General features: G+C 40.1%; 1 protein-coding gene across 1 annotated transcript; it reads left to right on the top strand.

Annotated features, from left to right (window-relative positions):
• The first annotated feature begins 670 nt into the window (after nt 1-670).
• On the top strand, nt 671-20,478 carry ccni (cyclin I). Its single transcript, XM_084934608.1, has 10 exons — nt 671-911; nt 2,596-2,755; nt 11,868-12,002; nt 14,353-14,427; nt 14,502-14,642; nt 14,902-15,030; nt 15,706-15,807; nt 18,042-18,174; nt 18,409-18,641; nt 19,060-20,478. Exons 2-10 carry the CDS (start codon nt 2,642-2,644, stop codon nt 19,252-19,254), a joined length of 1,257 nt encoding a protein of 418 aa, XP_084790734.1. The 5' UTR covers nt 671-911; nt 2,596-2,641; the 3' UTR covers nt 19,255-20,478.
• The last annotated feature ends 898 nt before the right edge of the window (nt 20,479-21,376 follow it).

Below are 21,376 nucleotides of genomic sequence, written 5' to 3'. Positions count from 1 at the left end.
CCTCCAGTTATTTGTCAACATAACCTCTCGAGTCATTGCCATGCAGATCATTTACAGTTGCATTTAGCTGTGAATCTTAGAAATCACTGTTCTGTAAGAAAGTGCATATTCGATATATATTTTAAAAAACAAGAAAACAACGTTTTTTGCAGGTGATATTGTTTGTCCCTTGACTATTTACTGAGGGGTTAACAGATAAACTGGACTCTTTAACTACTTTTGTTACAACACATACTAAAATCTTTTTGTTAAATTTAATTTTATTATTATTTATTTAATAGAAAAGAGTTATGTTTACTTTTGTTCCTTTAATGCACTGTACACTAGAGTTAATCAATCATCTATTGCTAGTCTGTTAATAGTGCAAAATGCTGCAGCCTGATTACTGACTGGGACAAAAAAGAGAGATGACATTTCTCCAGTATCAGCAGCCTTGCACTGGCTCCCTATTAAGTATAAAGTGGTACTGTTTGTGTTTTTAAACAGGGTTGCATCTACATATGTAGAAGCTATGCTGAATCCATCTCACAGGTGATCTTAGATGGTCTTGAGTACACTAGGTTCACTGTAAACTGTTAAACAAACTCCCCCTGAAGGTACATGTATCATTAGTATGACCGTGACCCTCTGCTGAAGGTTTGATTGTTTTGCATTCCCGTTCGGCGTGGAGGTGGGCGGAGACTTTGTGTTTCGCTCTTCCCCCCCGAGTCCCCTCCTCGGAAGTAGACGTATCAGTCTATATTCCGTTCTTTTATTTTTATATATTTTATATACAACAACCCCCTTTTATCCCGAATCACGATGGACGACTAAAGTGAAGTGCGGGTACCCGTTTTCACCCTTTTCTCTCGTCCTTGAACCGAGTGGACCGGATGAAACCCAACTGCGGTCTTCTCCGCTTCGCAGGGGAGGTAAGGCTCCAGGCTCCGGCTACTTACTGGGTCTGACTCAGCCATTTAAATGTCTCTGCTGTGTTGTTAACGCAGTCTGGAGACTCTTTTACGCACCGCAGCTGTTTTTGTTTCACAACAGTGGAGAGTAGTGAGCAACATTTTCAACTATGTTTGTGTTTTTAAACAAGAGCGAATATATAAGTAATAGCATGTTACGTCAGCTAGCGAACAGCTAGCCACGTCAGATTAGCTCAGCTCCAGAAGATAGCCGGATCCTTGGTTATATCATAAGGAAATGGTCGGTAATACACCTGCTCCTGAAGCCTAGGTGCTTCCCGAAGTGAAAGGGACTTCCCGGTTGGATATTCACGGTAGTTTCCCGATAAAAGGAGAAATTGTTTGATTTCAGTTTGTCATAGATTAGACGGTGACTGATGTGATTACGGTTAGCTAGGTTCAAAGCTAACGTTTCAGATCGATAAGGTCAAAGTTTAAGCATCTCCAGGAGCTTCAGTACCCCCCAAAAAACACCCACGGCCCTGAATTTGATCCACAGCCTTACAGGAAATGTAGGGTTAGAACGTTTATATTTTCGGAGGGTTAAACAATACATTTAGATAAAAATTGTTCTCCATTTTTGAGAGATTAAAATGGTAAATTTACTGGAAAATGGTATGTTTTCTGAGGGTAAAAAATGTTCATAGATTAAAGCAGTAAATTTGCAGGAAAAAACGGATATAAAATTAATAAAATGACAAAAAAAATGATGTGTAGTTTGAAATTATATTAGTAATAGTACAGGTGGAAAACGGAACCTTTTTAGAGATTGAATGCTAAAGTTATAGATTTGTTTTTTAACCCAGAGATTAAAGTGAGCCATAATAAAGAGATTGTGTATATTTTCAGAGATTAAAATGGTACATTTACAGAAAACAATAATCTTGATAAATTGCAGGAAAAATTAAAATCTTTAGAAATTACAGTGGCAAAAGCACAGGGAAAATAATGCATTTTAGAGATTCCCGTGGTAAATTTACAGTATATTTTCTGAGATTAGTCAAATGACAGGGGGGAAATGTCTAATTTCTTTAGAGATTAAAGTGATAAAATTACACATACAAAATTAAAGCATTTGAAAAAAATAATTAATTATATGGATATAACCAACAATATTATTAAGTCACCCATGGGCATGTGACATCAGCTGTTTTGAGGTCCATATTTGAAAAGCTCAACATGACAAGAGCAATGGTGTAATTTGCAAATAATATTTTTTTTTGTTTTTAATTTATTGTTATGACCATTAATAATTAATAATCTCTTTCTGAATCCATTAAAAATGATGTACACATATAAAAGGGACATTTAGGACAGCTGCAGGGAACAAGATACATTTAGTAAGAAATAGGTGACGTAAGACAGAAGTGGAATATAATCATCAGCTCCTCAGGGTTCAATTTATTCAATTTTGAAGAAGCCAGAAGCCTAGACGGCGGACTCATGACTGTGTTTGCCACCTTCAGTAAATGTTGTCACTTCTTTGTTTTTAATCCCTCACTGAAAAATAAAGACGTATGCTTTGGAAAACCACATTTGTGGTCCTTAAAAATTATATCTTAAAGGTGGTTTTGTGAGTATAAAAGCACCGGTGCAGTCCCTCTTGGTGGCAATGTTCTGATATCCTGCCCCTCCAATTGTACAGGTAGCTGTATCCAGTGGGGAGGTAGGCTCAGCCCAGGGAGGACACAATGAAGTTCACCGAACCCTGGGGACGCCAGAGGCTGTCTTTTCTTTTGGAAAAGGCCGCCTCTAGGGAAGCCAAGATGTGGAAGGTCTACGTGCCAAAGAAGCCTTCATCACAGGTGAGGTTCTTCCTCAAGTCACCCTTGTTTATTTAACTGATGTATTCACATAGCTAACTATTATGATTTGACATGGAGAAACCAGTACGGGAATTGCACTACAGCAAATTTATATTTAATAGCATGTTTTCCATTAGAGCTGGTGCTGTTGGTAGTTAAAGCAGAATAATGAGGGTTATTGTTGGCTCGTCTATCCGATGGTTTTTAGCTTGGGATTCATGAACTATTTTCAGTTTATACATCAGAAAATTCAATAAACTACATTTTTCTCACATAGTTATGAGAGGTATTTGTAGACAGTGAAGCTGAGATAATAAACATTGGAAATACTGGAAAAATTGGTTGTTTGCATCATTGCTTGGCTGGGATTCTCGGTTCTTGGCTTGCCTTTCCCAGCTTCTCCCATTCTGTGCAACAAATATATTGTTAGCACCATGCAGCAAGAGAAGACCGTGAGTGAGTGGGGCTCACAGATATAGAGAGTGGAAGAGTATCCACAAATCTGTGCATACTAAGGCAAACGTGTGTAGCTACATCTCAGCTGTTTAAAAGGAAAAAATGTGTTTCTTCTTTAAAAGACAGATTACTTCGAAATAGTGTGAAGCACAAGCTTTGGTCCACTGGAATGTGTTTTTTTACATACGCTGACAACATTGTTTTAATCTTCAGTCAGTTTTAATATGAACAACCACCACTGGAACGGAGATATATGGCAAAAATAATCAAAGTAAATATTCAACTGCCTCCAAGAACTGTGTTTGTAATCTGTTGCCTTTTTATATCACTAACCCACCTGATTAGCACATTTTCCTTATTCTGGGACCTCCTCATTCACAAATGCAGTGTGAAATGACACAACTTTTCCACTTGCAGCAGGAGAACTGTAAGTGAGGCGTGCAGATAGAGAGGGAGAAGCTTAAGGATGCAGGTAAATGACAAAGAGAAACTAGTATGTGTATCCGTAAATCCATCCATCCTAAAGGAAACAAAGAGGTGAATGTTTTACAGGCTGCCTAAATGGTTCTTTAGTGAGCTTTACTGCCACAAGGCCTCAGCCCTCACTTGCCATCTTATGTAATCTTTCGCACAGGCTTGGGTTTCCATCTACACACTGAAATATAGAGCCAAGAATTTAAGACGAGGCTACTGAAAAGAGCTGGCACCAGTTCAATTAATAGAGGCGCAGGCCAAGGGGTCGGCACTGAAAGGTCTTTAAATATCAGCACTGAAATATTGGACAAATAATACCGGACAGGTTTAATGTGTTAGGCGACTCAAAGTTCACATTTTCAGAGACAACACAGGTCCAACAAAACTGACTCGATTTCTGTTGATTATGTAATTATTGTCATTCCTTTTTATGGTTCTCGAATGGTGCCATATCATCATGTTGATAATGGAGTTGCAGAGAGTAGTCTGCTCCCAGACATTATCATAGACAGACACTGTGTAATCACAAAGCAGCAGGGCAGAAGAAACATGGCGTTGAGTCACTGAACAGTCACTCGGCCCAGCTGGTCTCGCCCCGTTTACTGGGAACGTCTCGACATGTCGTTATTTGACGTCACAGAGGTGTCGTTTCATCACACCCTCAGGTGGTCTCGCCCAGTGTATGTGCACGTTCTCACATGATGTCACTTACCTAGGATATTGCACAGTTCTGTTTATCAGATGGTCAAAAATAAGAAAATGTTTAGAAAATGGAGATTTATTTTAGTCAAGAATAACCCTCCTGCATGCCTTTATAACATGAGCTGTACCTAGTTTAGTTCAATTTAGATATATTCTGTTTTTTTTGTATTTCCTCTCTACTTTAAGCCCAATCTAAGCTTAGCATTAGTGTCAGCTTAGTCTTATTTAGCTAAATATTAGGCATATGTCTCTAGCAACTAGTTCGGGTATGTTCTTCAAAAACACGTTATCTAGTTAGTGAAATAGGATTGGTTATTCAAACAAGCAGCATGAACCTTGTGCTGGGCTGACAGGTTCAGGTGACCTTTTTCCTCTCTCGGGTCATGACCTGGGTCAATAATCCCCGTGTGGTGCTGTGGTGGATTTTGATTCCTTACTAACACATTTTTCAGTTCAGTTCAGTCCTGTCACGTGTCTCGGTTGTTGTGTTTTCCAGCTGGTGGAGGTTTTTGTTGTTGTTGAAGGTGGAGGTGTTCTCTCAGGTATCACCCTGTTTGGTAAATACAGAAGGTTTTGTCTTTTTTGTCTGCTGAGTGCTGATACCATTGTCCAAATACACCCAGAGAGCAATGCAGCGGTAGTCATGATAACACACATAACATCACCTTCATTAGGTGACTCAGGTGTTTTTATGGTCCCATGGTTACGTGCGCTGGAGCAGGCACACGTCATGGCCAGAAGTATTCAGATTAGAGCTGAAGTACCTATTTATTTATCTAGCATATTGAAAAACAGTAGCTGAGTTGAGATGATTTAACAGTCCATGTATACAAGAATACAAAGACTAGGGTATATGAGAGAAGCACAGAAGACAATAAACATGAAACATCCTTTTTATCGTTTAGTTTGTAGCAAAGAAAAGGATAAAATAGAACTTTTCTACTGAAAGTTTGCAGTTCAGATTCACCTACTGCTGCATCAACAAGGAGTTCAAGGGAGCTAACAGGACCCATCAGAAGCTATCTGGAGATAGCAAGATGTTTTGGGAGCTAAATCCTGGGAGCTTGGGTTAGACAACAACTAACTGGGGCTATATTTAGAGAAACATCTGGCTGAGTCTTATTTTAAATGCGGAAGAAGGTCAAGAATTAGTGTGTCAACCACTGTCTCTGTGTGGAAAAGCTAGAAACATGTGTTGAAAGGTCATTTTATACTGCAGGGATTTTAGTTTGGAAGGGTAAAAGGGAGAAAGTCACCTCTAGAGCTACCCCTCCCAATTTGGGTTGGGAGGGGTAGATCTCCCCTGTCTGCATCAGGCATCCAGAAGGCGAAATAAATGCAGATGAAGAAGTGGGGCTCAAACAAACATTTATCATGTGAAAAGTGAAAGTTGAATAGAAAAAAATTCTGACTGAGAGCGGCCGTGACTTCCGGTTGACAAAAACCTTCATTTTGACATCTCTGTGTATTATGGAGGAATTGGTGGAGGGTAGAGACACCGTGTTTTTATTCTTTGGATACATTTTTAAAAAACTGCACAGGTTTAATACAACAACTCCAAATCTTAGTGACCTGTTTAAACTTTGAAGGACATTTTTACCCTAAAACATACCCAAGAGTAACGACTACAGGTTAGGCTGGGTTTGTAACTTTTCATGAAGATTTCACATTCATTTAAATGAGGATTTTTGACACAGACTTTTAGACATTGAAAAAAATGGAATATATTTCATTTAATATACTATTCATACCCTTGAACAGGTATATTGGGAGCATCCACATAGGAGCTGCTTCAGTCATGACATCATCCACTTAGATAACCACTGAGATTATTCTGACTAATACTTTAGTATTCAACCAGTAGCTTAAGTAAAATCAACCAGTATCTGAAGATTACGCCTGGCTAAAGACTGTTTAATCGCTGATCCTGCTATGTCAACATGTGCATTGTCACATGAGCTTCTATCAGGTGATGTCTAGTAAAGTTCAGGGCTGTGGAGCATATTTTGAAGCATCTCTGATCTGCAGAAAGTTCATCTGGAAACCAAAAGTAGACCTGGGTAGTTTTACTGGGTCAGAAACCTGCTTATGGTTGCATATAAAGTTTAACAACGAGGCGGTGCATATGTTACTGGAACACTGAAATTAACCTTACTTAAAATAGCAAAAAGTACTACAAACGAACCTGCCAAGCTCATTTGTATGGGCTCAAAATGTGGTCATAAATATTTTGTACATGTAAATCGGTTTTGTACTTGTAAATCAGGATTTGTATGTGTAAAAAAAAATTTGTGTGTGCGTAAAAAAGATTTGTATGTGTAAAAAAGATTTGTGTGTGGACTTAGCCAAAAAAAACCCTGCAAGTTACAAGTACGAATTTTGACCCTATTTTTCTTCCTTTCATCTGATTGGTCAATGTCATGTCAATCACAAATGTAACAATCCAATCAGAGAACAGATGGGTTTGGCTGTTGGAGGGCCACTTTTTTGAACTGCAGGTCCTTGAAGGGTAATACAGTTTGAAGCTGGAGGATCTCTATATAAATATCCGATAGCAGCTAGGTCCCCTAACTTTCAGCAGCTGTTGAAAGGATAAAGTTGTGGTATATCAGTGGTTAGAAATACCATTATTACTTTAGGATTAGTTTAACACAAAGTCAGGGCTGACCCGGGACCATTGCTATGAGTCACAGTGCGCAGCATAAAAGTCCTTTCACATGGGACGCAGGATGTGCTGCTAATGCTAACTGCTAACTAAAAGCAAAGGATCCAGAATTTGTTGCACTGGCTGCTGGGCTCTGTGGGTTTTTGCAGCAGCTCTACCTGTACTAGATGCACCTGCTCCTTGTCGTTTCTATCTCTGACTTTATGTCCTCTACAAGAGTTTCTGTTTTTTTTGCTGGTTCTTCAAATGTTCAATAAAAACATCTATGCTAATTCATAACGAAAAAAGCTTTGTAATGAAGACTGTCATTTCCAAAACACTGCCCGCCCCCACCCCGTGGTCCGCAGCGCTGTTGAAAAGGCTGTGGAAGTCCCTATATTAAACACGTAGACCTGTGACATAAAAATCACCAAACTCGGACGACCACAGACTGTTTTCCTTGGTGGTGATGAAGGAAAACGCTGGGTTGGCATGTAAAAGGGCATTTATTCCCTTCAAAGACCTGCAGTTCAAAAAAAGCTCCCCTCCGACAGCCAAACCTATCTGTTCTCTGATTGGATTGTTACATTTGTGATTGATGTGACATTGACCAATCAGATGAAAGGAAGAAAAATAGGGTCAAAATTCGTACTTGTAACTTGCAGGGTTTTTTTTGGCTAAGTCCACACACAAATCTTTTTTACACATACAAATCTTTTTTACACATACAAATCTTTTTTTACACACGCACAAATCTTTTTTTACGCACACACAAATCTTTTTTACGCACACAAATTTTTTTTACACATACAAATCTTTTTTACACACACACAAATTTTTTTTTTACACACACACAAATCTTTTTTACACATACAAATCCTGATTTACAAGTACAAAACCGATTTACAAGTACAAAATATTTATGACCACATTTTGAGCCCATACATTTGTAGTACTGAGCTGATAACACAGAGGCCAGTAAACTCCAGCAAATGATGTAACAGATAGTTATGATGTTTATCAGTGCCTTTAGCCCAGTTTGCAGGTGTGGAGCCCAGTGTTAGAGGTCAAGGAGGCAGTCGGTCTAATCAGGGTGTAAAAACAAGAGGAGTGCTCAAACACTACAGTCACAGCGAGCAAAAGTCACTAAGCAAAAAGTCAATGAAACATCTGGGACTAAATCTGGGACTCTCCACCGTTTGACCCTAGAAGTGAAGAAGCTTCTTGGATGAGAAGTGAAATGTCTTCAAGCAACTTAAAGAAGTCCATACGCTTTTCTTTCCAAGCTCCTTAGACTATGATGACCTGGATGACTGAGAACCTTCACAGATGCCTTTTGGAGATCTTTAGTCATTTCGGATAAAAGTAAATCCAGACTTGGTGGTGAATTTCTGGGCTAACAGTCTTGTGTAGCTTTTTGGCATTTGTAATATTTTGTAAAAAGCATTTTTAGATTGGAAAATTTGATGAGTTTCTTAACTTGACTGGCACACCCTGCAGGAAGTTACAGGAAGCCTTGACCATCCCTCTGATAATAATAAGGGATGGCTGGCCAAAGTTACCCCGAAGACACTGCAGAGACTATGTAGCCAGTGAATTGTTAGAGAGAGATGAAAGAAGTTCATTTAAGCTGGTGTCTGGGTTACTTCCCTTAGCCTCTGACTGAGCTTGTCTTCTGTGTCCAGCCAGTACAAACAAGCTGGAAGTAGGCCAGTTGTTTTTAGTTTGGACAGTCAAGAGCTGAGAGGCCAGATGGTGTCACGTTGCAGATTAATTGGCCGGTGCATTCAGCTGTGCTTTGACCTTTGGCCTCTCCTGCAAGTCCAGTATTGGAAACTGTAAGCCACTTACTTACAGAAGCTATGTGATGAATCAGAAATGTTTAAGTTTTGTTATGGGATTTCATTTAAACACAGAAACATCAAAATAAAAACAAAATATCTTAAATTCTGGTTCATTCTGAAAATTGACCATTTAATGGCCAGTCCAGTACATTCACCAGCAGGTTTAAAGTGGACCTATTGTGCTCTGTCCTTTATTTTCATATACATATAGATTATAGTTCCAGAAGTGAACATCAGCATATGTACAAGTGATCCCTGTGAGACAAAACCTCAGGCTTCAGATTGCTGTGAACGCTTGGTTTGAGAAAGTTTTTTCTACTCTTGGCTTTCTGTGATATCATAGAGGCTCAGAAGCCCCTCCCACTTGCTGTTTTTGATGACGAGGGTAGCCAGTTAAAATGGTTCGTTTTAGATAGAAGATGAACTAAAGTACTCTAGCGGTAAGAGAGACAAAAGTTATTTTGAACTACTCCACTTTAGTAGAGTACAGGAATATATAAAATGTCCCCTTTAGGTTAGTGTCAGTTTTAGCACATAACTGACTATTACATGTAGTTACAGTGTCTGGTAATTTGGAGCTAATGGCAGCTTTGAAATGTAATTACCACCTTTGTCAAACCACTTTCACACACAAATGAACTTTTGGCTCATGTCTGATGCACAGATGCCTGACTGTGATGAGTCCTGCTGATGTTTGGGTGTTAACAGGGTCATTGTTTTTGTAGAAACTTGCTGCTGTTGAGGTTTTTAGTGCCGTTTGATGGTTTAAGCACTGTAGCAATCTCAAAACCTTTAGTAAAACTAAATCTTTGTGCGACAGGAGTAAAAAGCTCTGAACTATAAACTAAAATTATATTGTGCTTTGTAATCTGTGTTTTGTCACCAAAGAGGAAAGGTTAGATCAAATGTGTCCAATTCTCTTTTATGAACCAATGTAACTTTTAGTCCATCAGAGTGATTAAACTTTCAGGTGTCAAAATGCCTGTTTAGGGGTTAAGACTCTGTTTTAGAGTTTTTAAATGGTCAGAATTTGTGTTAGGGTTTGGCCCTGTAGAGTGATAGTTAAAAGGTTTGGTAATACATATTAATAATTGTCCACACACAGAAAGCCAAGGGGACAAGCTGGTAACACTGAATATGAAACAACATTAAGGCAGCTGATGCTCAGCAACACATCCACCGAGTCTCAAGAGGATGAACAGTTGACGAGTGTAGCAAAGAATAGATGGATGGGTGGGAAAAAAAAATCTCTACTTGTTAATGATAGTATAGGGCAGGGGTGGGCAACTCCAGGCCTTGAGGGCTGGTGTCCTGCAGGTTTTAGATGCTACCCTGGGCCAACACACCTGAATCAAATGATTAGTTCATTACCAGGCCTCTGGAGAACTACAAGACATGTTGAGGAGGTAATTTAGCCATTTAAATCCGCTGTGTTGGATCAAAGACACCTAAAACCTGCAGGACACCAGCTTTCGAGGCCTGGAGTTGCCCACCTCTGGTATAGGGTGACCAATCGTCCTCTTTTTTTTTTTTTTTCTTTTTTTTTTTTTTTTTTGCACTTGATGACTTGTAAAAGCTTATATGACATTTTTTTATTTCACCATTCATTAACCGCACAGAGAAGGCATCGTTTAAATATGTAAAAGTTTTTTTAAGCAAACACTATTATTAAAGTTCTTCATGACTGCGCCAAGTGTCCTCTTTTTTGGAAATCAAAATATGGTCACCGTATGATAGTAGGATTTGGCTAAAAAAAAAAATCCATCTTTTGAAACATTATTTCTCTTTTATCTTCATTTAAAGCAGTTTTTCACCTGGTTTTATATGTCAGACCTGCAGTTGTCACATTTTCTACTCGTTTATAATAAGGATGCGCTTTGTTTTTCCCAAAAGTCGGTACATTTCTTTGTTACAGCAACAAAAACTTTAATAGCTTAAATAAAGTCGAGGAGCTCCATAAAATGAAATATGACAACACGGAATTGCAGGAAAGACTAAATTAAACCACTGTAGCCAAATATAATACAATAAAGGGGCTGAAAAAGCAGCAAATTAGTCCAGTAAATTCATTGTACTGCAGAATAATAAAACAATGAGATGGCTTGTTTAAAAAAAGCACAGCAAAGGTCGAATAAGTTTAAAGTGGCTCAGTAGACATATATATTGTACAGTTTATTATTGTGCACATGGGTTTTGCAGTGTGTCGTCATGCTTTAACAGATTTTGTTGCAGGGTTATTTTCATTCTGCAGTAATTATATCATAAATGCAGTTAAATGGTTGAATGTTGAACCATTCAACCAACTAACAAATTAAAAATCCAGTGGAGTTTCCAAACTGAAAGCCTGTGCATGGCATATAAACCCATTTTATCTTAGTGTTACAAACTTGTGAGAAGGGTGCGTCAGCTGGTGAATTCTTTCAGTTCTCAGATGCTTTACAGAAGGAATTCTTGGAATGTTTTTGAGGCAGATCTGCTGGCAAGTCTAATCCGCCTGCCAAGCTGATTTAAGATCCTGTTTGGCCCTTCAGTGGAAGTGTGTCAGTCGCAGAAGCCTCCTCAAGTTTGTCCTGAAATACCTGAAATCAGATTCCAGTTTGCTGTCTAACCCCATTTTGCCCTGTCAAGGAAGTCTTTGAGGAAAAAAAGGCTCTGCAAGATTCCCAGTTTCTTTGTTTGTTTGTTTTTTCCAACTTTGTTCCACAAATAGTTCAGTGTTGGGTATAACGCTGGGCTTAAACCTCAGTGTTTCTGCAGGACTGCGTTGTAGAAATGGTAATGGAAGATGACTACTACTAGTTATTATTAAATACAACACATTTAAGTAGCTTTCAAAACATAAAATAAACAAGTTTTAAAAAATTCTAAATAATATGAAAATATATAAATAAAAATTGCACAGTGTCATACTTTGTTGTATGTTGTAGGGAATAATGAATGACATCGAACCCTTGAGTCAGTCTTAATATTTTGGTTTTTTTGTTGTCTGCAGGATACAGACATCTCCCCGGCCCAGCGGGACGAGGCGGTGCGCTGGCTGACGGAGGTCCATGGCAGGCTGCAGCTGTACCCAGAGACGCTGGTGTTAGCTGTCAGCATCCTGGATCGCTTTCTCGCTCCCATCAAGGTATGTAGAGAGCAACAGGTGTGCTGTAAATCCTGCTGTTAGCATGTGAGGGTTTGCAGAGAGCAGCCTAAACCTCCAATCAGAAAATCTGAGTGTAGGGAATCTTTTAAAAAGTAAATGTAATAGAACTCATAATAAACAGACAGTAAGTGAATGAAAAATGTGTGTTTAAGGGAGGGTTTAAGATTTCAGAGCCATTCACTTCACTTACATCGTTTACTTCACTTCGTGCCATCACCATGGCAACTTATGCTACAAAGCAGGCTATGTTTGCCTAACTAACTAATCATTCCTGCAAGAACACTTGATGGTTTTAGAGCCTGTCTAAGACTGGGCTTGTCAAAGGTTTGATGGCTAGCTGCCAGTTTAGGGAGCTCGCAGACAGTTGACGACTACAAAAGGAAAAAATGTAACCATCAAACAAAATCATTTCCAAACCATTGATTTAGCATTAATTTGCCTTCAGGGTAAAAGTTATGTCTTGCTGTTGCCAGAACTCTGCAAGCACAGTAGTCTGCAAATGACCAAAGCAATTGCCATTGTGTTTTTGGTGCACCTAACAACAGCCTCCAGCAACCACTCATCAGGCAATTGGGGAATACACATTTCTGGGAAACAAACTAAAAGTGTAAAGTCATTTTTAAGGCTCGCGTTGATGGTGTTTTCCTGTAAGCATATATCAAGTGACAGACATTTCTTTTTCTTCATTGTTGTTTAGTTTCATTTGTTCTAAAGAAATCTTCACTACAATCAAACGTTTGTCAGTCTTAGACCTTTATCAGGATACTGAAACTCAGATATGAGATACAGCAGATAAACATCGGACTCTGCCACCAATGAAGGTCATCTTATTAACAACAGAGTGAATGTAGGCCTTGATGTTCAGACTGCCACTATTATAAAACGCATAACATTTATTAAAGTCCTTTTTATTCCTCAGCGGCCTCACGTAGCCCAAAATCATGAATGAGAGTGATAACATCTCTGTAATTCTGGTTTCCTCCAGATACTCCAGAATATGAAAATACTATGAATATCCTATGATCCTAGTGTTATGCAGTTTTCTCTCTGAACTTGAAATCATTAGACTAGATTAAATGTATCATGTTAGATACAATCTATGCACCTTAATGCAAATTAGGGAATAATCTTTTTATTGTAAACAGCATTTATTTGGCTGTTTGTCTACTCTGATGGACTAGAAAATGTCTTATTTTTATGTGTGGGAGCTGAAATCTGCTGCTCAAGTGTAAGACCACACAAAGGAAGCAGACTGTAAAGGGAACAGAGGTCTTCTGACAAGACCTCAGCTTGTTAGGAGGGGCAATGTCAGAACGTTCTTGATTTTTCTTTAAATTTCCTGCCTCATAGCTGACGGTGTGTGTTCATACAGGAACAGGAAGCGTGAGCTCCAATTGTCCCGTCAGCATCCCTCCACACAGACAGGAAGTTTCTCACTGAGGTTTATCAGGAGCTGGTTTCTGTTTATTTGTGGTCACAAACACTACCTAACACTGTATCTGTGTGTGCTGTGTGGCTATCTTCATGAGTAGCTTTAGACCTTGGAATCGTGGACATTTTGGCCTGTCCTCACTTGCAGATACATTTGGATACTTTGGAGCTGGAATGACTCAGATACAGTAAGCAGAGGGCCATAGATTGAACAACTGGATAGAAACATGGCTTCTGTTCTGAGTATTAGCTCTACTCTGTGCCTGGCTCAGCCCATCTTTGGGAGCTCAGCCCCCCCCCCCCTTGGAGGAAGCTCGTTTTGCCAGCTTGTATCTGTAGTCTCATTCTGTCTCTACTCACAGCTGATGACCACAGGTGAGGGCGGGAGTGTACTTCGACTGGCAAATTAACAGATTTGCTTTCACCACAATCAACTGGTATACTGCTCATATTACTACAGGCACTGCACCAGTGCACCTGTCCTTTCTCACTTCAGTCCCTTCCAACTGGTAAGCAAAAACTGGAAGTGGAGGGGCAGGATCATTCTTGTTATTTTTGGTGGTGGCAGCAGTAGAATGACTTTAAAGATGTGTGAAAACTCTGTAAGACGGGACTGACCTTGCAAACAAGGTAAAGTAAAAAACAAATTCAGGTAACAAAATGTTGATGAATCACAGATTTGTGTGCAAAACACTCATACATATGGTTAAGCACACATTCATGAATGAGGCCCTTAAGTCTCTCGGCTGGTTTGGGAACACTCTGATATTCTCCTGGAAGAACCAGAATAGTAGCTTAAATTGAACCCGGAGAGTAGATGGTGAAAAGTTTTTCAGATTGATTAAACATATAATCCTTAAATTATACGTAACTGATTAATCATGTTAACTGTTGTCAGGCCCGTCCAAAGTACCTGCGCTGCATTGCCATCGCCTGCTTCTTCCTGGCTGCCAAGACCTGTGAGGAGGATGAGGTGAATACACACACACTAGGTTGTAGGCAGTGCATCAGGACAGCTAGAGCTGACTCCGTGTGTGTGTTTGCCAGTGTGTGCCATCACTGAAGGAGCTCGCCGCCTCCAGCGGGTGCGGCTGTTCTCCCTCAGAGATCCTGAGGATGGAGAGGATCATCTTGGACAAACTGAACTGGGACCTGCACACCGCCACAGCGCTGGACTTTCTGCACATTGTACGTCTAATCACACACAAGCACAAATGCTTACACATTATTACTTTTTAAAGTGATTAAAGTCAGCTAGTGACACCTGGGGGCAAAAAGAAATTCCTGCGGTTTTCTTTCTGTTTTTATTTTAATGCACTTAAATCCAGTTTTTAGAAGTGCTTTTTTGTGCTGTTGTTGCTTCTAATTCAAATCAGTCTGCAGTTAATTTCACAGATTCTCTTTTCTTCATTCAGATCAATTAATTTTTCCTCTCCTTCCTCTCCAGTTCCACGCGATGGTGCTGTCGTGTCGCTCCGGGTTCTTGGATTCCATGTTGGGACTTAACCGCTCTCAGCACCTCGCCCTGCTCACTCAGCAACTCTACCACTGTCTGGCTGACCACACACTCATGCAGGTACACACACACTCAGTATTTCTTACTTTACAGATTGAAGATATTATGCCTTCAGCACGGAGCCTTTCATACCACTTTTCATTTAAATATTAAGATAACACAATAAATAATAAAATTATGATATTTATGTATATATGCAGTGTTATGACCTCAATGTCAGGGCCTGTCTTGGCTAAGAGTGAGTCTTTGAAGGGTTAATAATCAATAAATATAACCGCTTATAGTCGCGCCACAGTGGAAAGCCCCTACTACTATTTTGCTAACAGGCTAGTGTCACAGGTTTTCCCTGCTGGCTTGCTCACTGGCCAGGTTGCTGGTGTGTAGATCTGATCTTGTCCTGCTGCAATGGATGCTCTTTTCTGCTCTGAATATTTGCTGTGAGCTCTAGGGTCACTCTGACTAGAACCTGCAGAGCAAGAACCAGGTCACAAACTTGCCACACTTACCAAAAATATAATCTTTATCATAGGAAACACAGCATACCACAGTCATTTATCAAAAGTGTGTTTATAAAACACATTTGCTGTTACAAGCTGTGACTCCAGACCAATTTAATGGCACCAAACCTTTAACATTTCCACTTTCACTCACTTCTCTTTTTATTTAATGTGTCATTTTGTAAGCTTAACTTGAGCTTGGTTTTTGAGCACGTTTGTCCCTCATGTGTTTGCATAGCTCAGAGGATCCATGCTGGCCTTGGCCCTCTTCACCCTGGAGCTGGAGAACTGCTGTCCTGACTGGCTGGCTCTCACTATCGAGCTGCTGAGGAAGGCGCAGGTATCAGTCTGTCAGTCTTTGGAGCTCTGTCATAGTTCGGTTTATCTCTGAAGACTTCAGGCGTTCGTGTGACCTCTTTAGAACAACATCTTTGTGGGATTGGGATTTGACTGTAGCTTTCCAATGTCATTATAAGTCTACACTGATGGGCAGCCATGTTTTAATATACAAGATGTGTCAGAGAGCAGCGAGGGGAAGTAAAAGCTGTTAGGCTTGTTCCTCTATTTGCTGTTCAGTAAAAAAAACAAGCACACACACACACATTGTGCAATATTTCTCTGGTGTGGCATGATAAAAAACCTGGAATCTGATTGGTTTTTGTCATCCTAAGTAAAAACGACCAATAACTATAGGCAAAGACATTTGAGGCTTTAGCCAAGCACCAGCTGCAGATGTAAAACCATTTACCTCATTTAAGAAAGTAGAACTTTAAACTGCTGAACAAAAAGGAAACTGTGGTCCTCAAGTTTTATCAAGTTCATTGAGTTCCTTTCCAAGTTCCTGTTAGCATTAAAAAAACAAACAAAAAAACAAACAAATTATGTTGTTGTTTTTTTTTCTGTTTTTGCTTGTTTGTTTTGTTTTTTTCTTAAATTAGTTTTGTCATTTATTTTTCAATGACTCACTCTGGATGACAGGAAGACAAACAGGCTGACAGAGAGGAAAAAAGAGCAAACAAATACCAGCAGAGGGCGCTACACCTGCAGCATGACTGCAGCAGAAAGGGAAGAAGTACTATGAGGAAAAACAAGAGGAACTAATGCAACAGTTTCTATACTGAGCATCATGGAGGAGAGCTCTGTTGTCAGACAAAGGGCACCAGCGGTCACCTCACTCATATTAAACACAGATTTGTGGAGAGCCTTCTCTTTGTTTTTACCTCATTCTTTACTTTATGGCTCATCAGAGTAGAACTGTAGGGAAATGGGAAATTTATGGTTTTCAGGGTTTTTATTGTTATTGTTTTTATCGTTAACTCGGTTTTCCTGGGTCTTTTCCCGTGTGTTATAAATAAATCTTCTTTTTTTTGGTAGCGGTACTGGTTTTATTTTGTTGTATTTATCCGCGACACCTTAAAGGCGGGTCCGTGAAAATATTGTCGGACATAAACCGGTCTGTGGCACAAAAAAGGTTGAGGATGGATGGAGAGGATCTCCATCGAATGACTTGTGTTTTACAGTAATTTGTCAAAAATACAAAAAAATGTGACTAGGTGTAAGAAACAGAAAAACAGCTCTGTCCCTTAAATACTGAAAGGATATTTTACTGTATATATTAAATTCACTGTTCTGAAACCAGGAATTTTAAAGGTGGAATATTTTTATGTGTTTTCTATATTGGCGTGTAACATGCTTATTGAAGTAGGATGAAGGGATTTTAACTGGAATACGTAAATAAATTTTACTTCTTCTTACTTTTGATGAGAAAAGTGGCAGAGCGTAAGTGGTGTCCACACAGGACGTGATCCCCAGTGGCGTCAAGCACCGTCATTTGAAAAGAGTCCTGGTGGTGTGCAGTGGGCGAGCCTTAAGTTTTCTGAATGTCCAGGCGAACAATTGAAGTGACTACCAATGAGAGCGCTGGATTTTGCTTTTTGATGTGTGGCAGTAAATATATTAGAGGGTTACCCAGGCAACAAGAGCCTGGTATGTCTGCTGTCAACTGGCCATCAGCGACAAAGCACAGGTCACATGACAGCCATTCAGAAGCAGTGAACAAAGCAGCTGCGTCCTCATAATCTGTGTGTGTACAGATAAAGATAAATTATCACTTCTTTTTTTTCATAACAAGACACTTTTAGTTTCATTTCATGTCTGTAGTATTTTGTCCACATAAAGCAGCGATGCGTCACTTTGGCCTCAAAGAAATTGGCAACCACTGCAATTTAAGCTAAAGCATAAAGTCATTTTTGACCAAACCTAAACGGGGAACATGTTTTTACTCGGTAACAGATTAAAGATGACGACACGTATGTCTCGAACAATGGCAGCCTGTCCACGTATGGACTTTTTCACCTTTTAAAATGAGAAAATGTTGATTTTGTGTAGCAGGAGGATGAAAAATTGTGAACACAAACATGAACAATTCCACTAGAAGTTAAGACTATTTTACAAGCTGCGGTGATCAAACTGAATTTTACTAGTTAAAGGCGAGCACACATGCTTCTGTCCATCACATCAGCTCAGGGCTGCAGAGCTTGTGTAAAGATAAGTCTCTCTCTCTCTGTTCCTTAGATCGACAGCTCTGAGCTGATTCGCAGCCGTGAGCTGGTGGCTCGTAGTCTTTCCACACTGAGAGCTCCCCTGCCTCCGAACACCGTGTACATCTACCAGCCCACGCAGCCTACACCACCCTGCTGCACACTGGGTATGTTTGACTTCTACATCAGAGCTGCTTATCAGATTTTGCTGGAGGACAGTGTCTGAAATCTTTCTTGAAGCACATTATGCTACTGAGCCAGTCACCAACTCGGACCTGTGAAAGTGTTTTGCCACTGAGAAAAAAAAAAAGTAGTTTTCTTAGTAAGCCACATTTTATATTCATAAAGCAAGTGTTAGCATCAGAGGGCGTGAGCTGTATTTGTGATGTCCTCCTTTGTAGGGACCATCACCTCCACCACCGAGTCTTCCAGGGACCATGTCACCTCTGCCCACCCACAGTCTACTGCTGGTGGTGGGGAAGAGGAGGAGAGCCAGCAGCCCTTGAGTGTCATCTCCTCCTCCTCCTCTGCAGACAGCAGCATCCCAGCCCTGCTTTCTCCCCCCAAACACCTCCGCCATCTTAATCACCTGCAGAAGGTCACACTGCGCTGCAAGGCCTCGACCAAACGCAAGGTGACTCTATTTTCTTCTCACATTTGATATTAGGCTGGACCTGTTGTTATTTCCTCTGTTTCCTGTCGTATATGCACTGTTACACTTTTTTTCTCCTCTTGATGATGTCAGACAGAAGGGAAGCCTCAAGAAGCCTCACTCTGGTCCTCATAGGCACAGAAGCTCCACCCACCTGATGTTCAAATATTCTAATTGCTAGGGTGAATTACTAAGACAAGTTAGTTCGAAGGGGGTGAAATGGAGTTAAATGAGGCTGCTTCAAACAGAGGCTGAACTGGGCGGCTCAGCTAGGAACAAAAGAGGCTTATTCTGAACTCTGAATCATGCAAAGCTATCCTAGAATAAAAATATGGAGCTGAAAATAAGCAGAATATGGGAATCAGTAGCTGTAGCAATAAATATCTCTCTCCCTGTCCAGGTGGAGGAGATGGAGGTGGATGACTTTTACGATGGCATTAAACGTCTCTACAACGAAGACGTCACCACCACCAATACCACCGCCGTCCAGGAAGGGGCAAAAACGCCAATAGCCGGAGGAGGAGGAGTTTTGCCAGCTCGACAGGAAGGCAGCTCCTCCCCCTGCCCGCCTCTGCAGCCAGCCAGCGCCTCCTAGAGACCAAACAGGAAGCTGTCTGCCAAAATCGCCTTGACACCAACATCATCTTCCTGTTTTCAGGAAACTGTCGTGGAAGAGAAAAATCTTTCCGACTAAAAAAAAAATGTAAGCCTGAGAGATTCCGAGTAAAAAGCAGCAGTTCCGAAGGGAAAGTTGCCAGTCAGAGTTGCCGCTAAAAAGAAGATGATGTTAGTGGTTAAGACTGTTTTGGTTGCGGTGAAATGACCCCCGTCCCGCTCTCCCTCCCCCTCCCAACTCTGCGTGATGCTGAGCTGTTCGGGTGGCCTGCAGTCAGCTCCCATCATCCCCTGCAGCGGGGACAACAGAGCCCCAAAAAAATATTTAAACGTTCAAAAACTAAAAAACCTGCCGCTGCTACTCTGTTCTTATTAATTCTATTTGTTGAACACAAACATGAGAAAATCATCTAAAAAATTATAAGTAGAAAATACTGAAAAAAAACCCTAGACATGACTTCCTGCGTCTGTTTGTCACCTTATATTTGTCTTTATTTTCATATATTTATACTTTTATCCCGTCCCTCCTCACTCTGCCTATTTATAACATATTCATAGAGAGTCTGAATCAACCGTATGAAGGTTTGTGTAGATTATCTGTAGTTTTCACCCTGTTGGGGGGGAATTTTTTTTTTTTCAGTAAAATCTGATTGTTAAAAAGATGCTAATATAAACATTTATTTTCCTTTCAAGCTTGTTGTGACACTCAACTGAATGAACGCGTGTTTCGGCCACCAAACGTTCGTTTACTGTTTGTTTTGGGGCCCGAAAAGCAGCTATTTGTGGATTGTGTGCTTTGAAAAAGTAAGAAAACAAACTGGCTGTGATGCATGAGACTTAATAAAAAAAGAAAACAACAACTCTGACTTAACTTATCCTGGCTAACATGATGTTATCCAGCTACATTTATCCCAATCTTGAGTTGTGTTTTTTGGTTAAGCGGCTGCTTAAAATTAATAGACAGATATGTGTTTTAAGCTGTTTTTTCTTTGGAGTTGAGTGACTATCTTTGCTTTGATGTTCAAAGCTAAAACACGCTGGTTTGTTTTTTGTTTTTTTTGTTTGTTTTTTTTAAATCCCTTCATGTTCAGTATATTTTCCTTCATGAAAAAAAGCTCTGTTGTTCCTGCTGTAGGAGTTGCCGGTGGCCATGCCAGGTCCCTGAACGCACCACGGCACCAGTAAATAAAGAATATGAAACTGAGCATGTGCTGTGTCTTCCGTTTGTTCCAGATTACTTTCACACAAACTGCAAAAAAGGACAGTGTTATACCCAGAGCTGTCGGAGATCTTTGGCTTTGCTATAGAAGCAGTAAGGTGAGCTCCTGATGTCGTTTCAACACTAAAAATCAAAGTATAAGATATATTTGAAAGGTAACCTCTACCATCGTCATCTAGTTTCTGAACATTTTGGGGGTTTTTTTTTAGCCACATTCAAAAGCAAAGCCCAGGTGGGTCGCACTGACATGGTAAACATTAAAACGGGACAAGGGTCCATTTTTCTTAAATATATGGTGACCTATGGAATAATCAGAGAAGGTAGCGTTGGTGTAATAAATCACAAGCTCTGAGTCTGCTTCAGGGAAGCTTTTGCTAGGAGACCTTGGATCCAACTATCTGTCCATTAGTACACTTGATATAGCTAGGAGAGGTTTCAGGATTTAAGATGGGCTGGTGGGGTGAATAGAGACAGGAAAGTAAAATAAAGTGCAGAAAACTGAGGTGTTTTAAAAGATGAAGACAGGTTTTCTTTGTGTTAGCTGGCTTGATGGAACCTAAAACCCCACCATGGTTATCAACCTTCTTTGTTAACTCTGACTTTTTGTGATCTTTCTTACCGTCTCTCACACTCACATAAAAGGAGAGCATCTCATCGATCATTTGACTCTTCTGGACAACACAGATGAAGTGAGTGCCATCTGCTTCAGCCAGAGATGTTCTCAAAGGAACCAGGAATGAAGATCTATTAAGAACAGATGACATATCCACAAATAGACTGAATAATGTTCTATATTCAATTTTCCACAGCTGGAACTGTAGCAAACATGGCAGCAGACTGACTCAAGAATAAAAAAACGTGCTTTCTGCACAACCAACTAAAG

Source organism: Perissodus microlepis, chromosome 7, assembly GCF_051167445.1.
Source record: "Perissodus microlepis isolate ML-2025 ecotype Zambia chromosome 7, ASM5116744v1, whole genome shotgun sequence".
Taxonomy (NCBI): Eukaryota; Metazoa; Chordata; class Actinopteri; order Cichliformes; family Cichlidae; genus Perissodus; species Perissodus microlepis.
The sequence above is the reverse complement of the archived record's forward strand: the minus strand, read 5'-3'. Positions and strand labels throughout refer to the sequence as shown.

Bases quoted from the DNA above. Each gene is read 5' to 3' on its own strand.
- ccni (XM_084934608.1), top strand. From the start codon at position 2,642: ATGAAGTTCACCGAACCCTGGGGACGCCAGAGGCTGTCTTTTCTTTTG. The intron at 15,031-15,705 runs GTACACACACAC...GTGTTTGCATAG, and splicing joins CTGACCACACACTCATGCAG to CTCAGAGGATCCATGCTGGC. The intron at 18,175-18,408 runs GTATGTTTGACT...CCTCCTTTGTAG, and splicing joins ACCACCCTGCTGCACACTGG to GGACCATCACCTCCACCACC.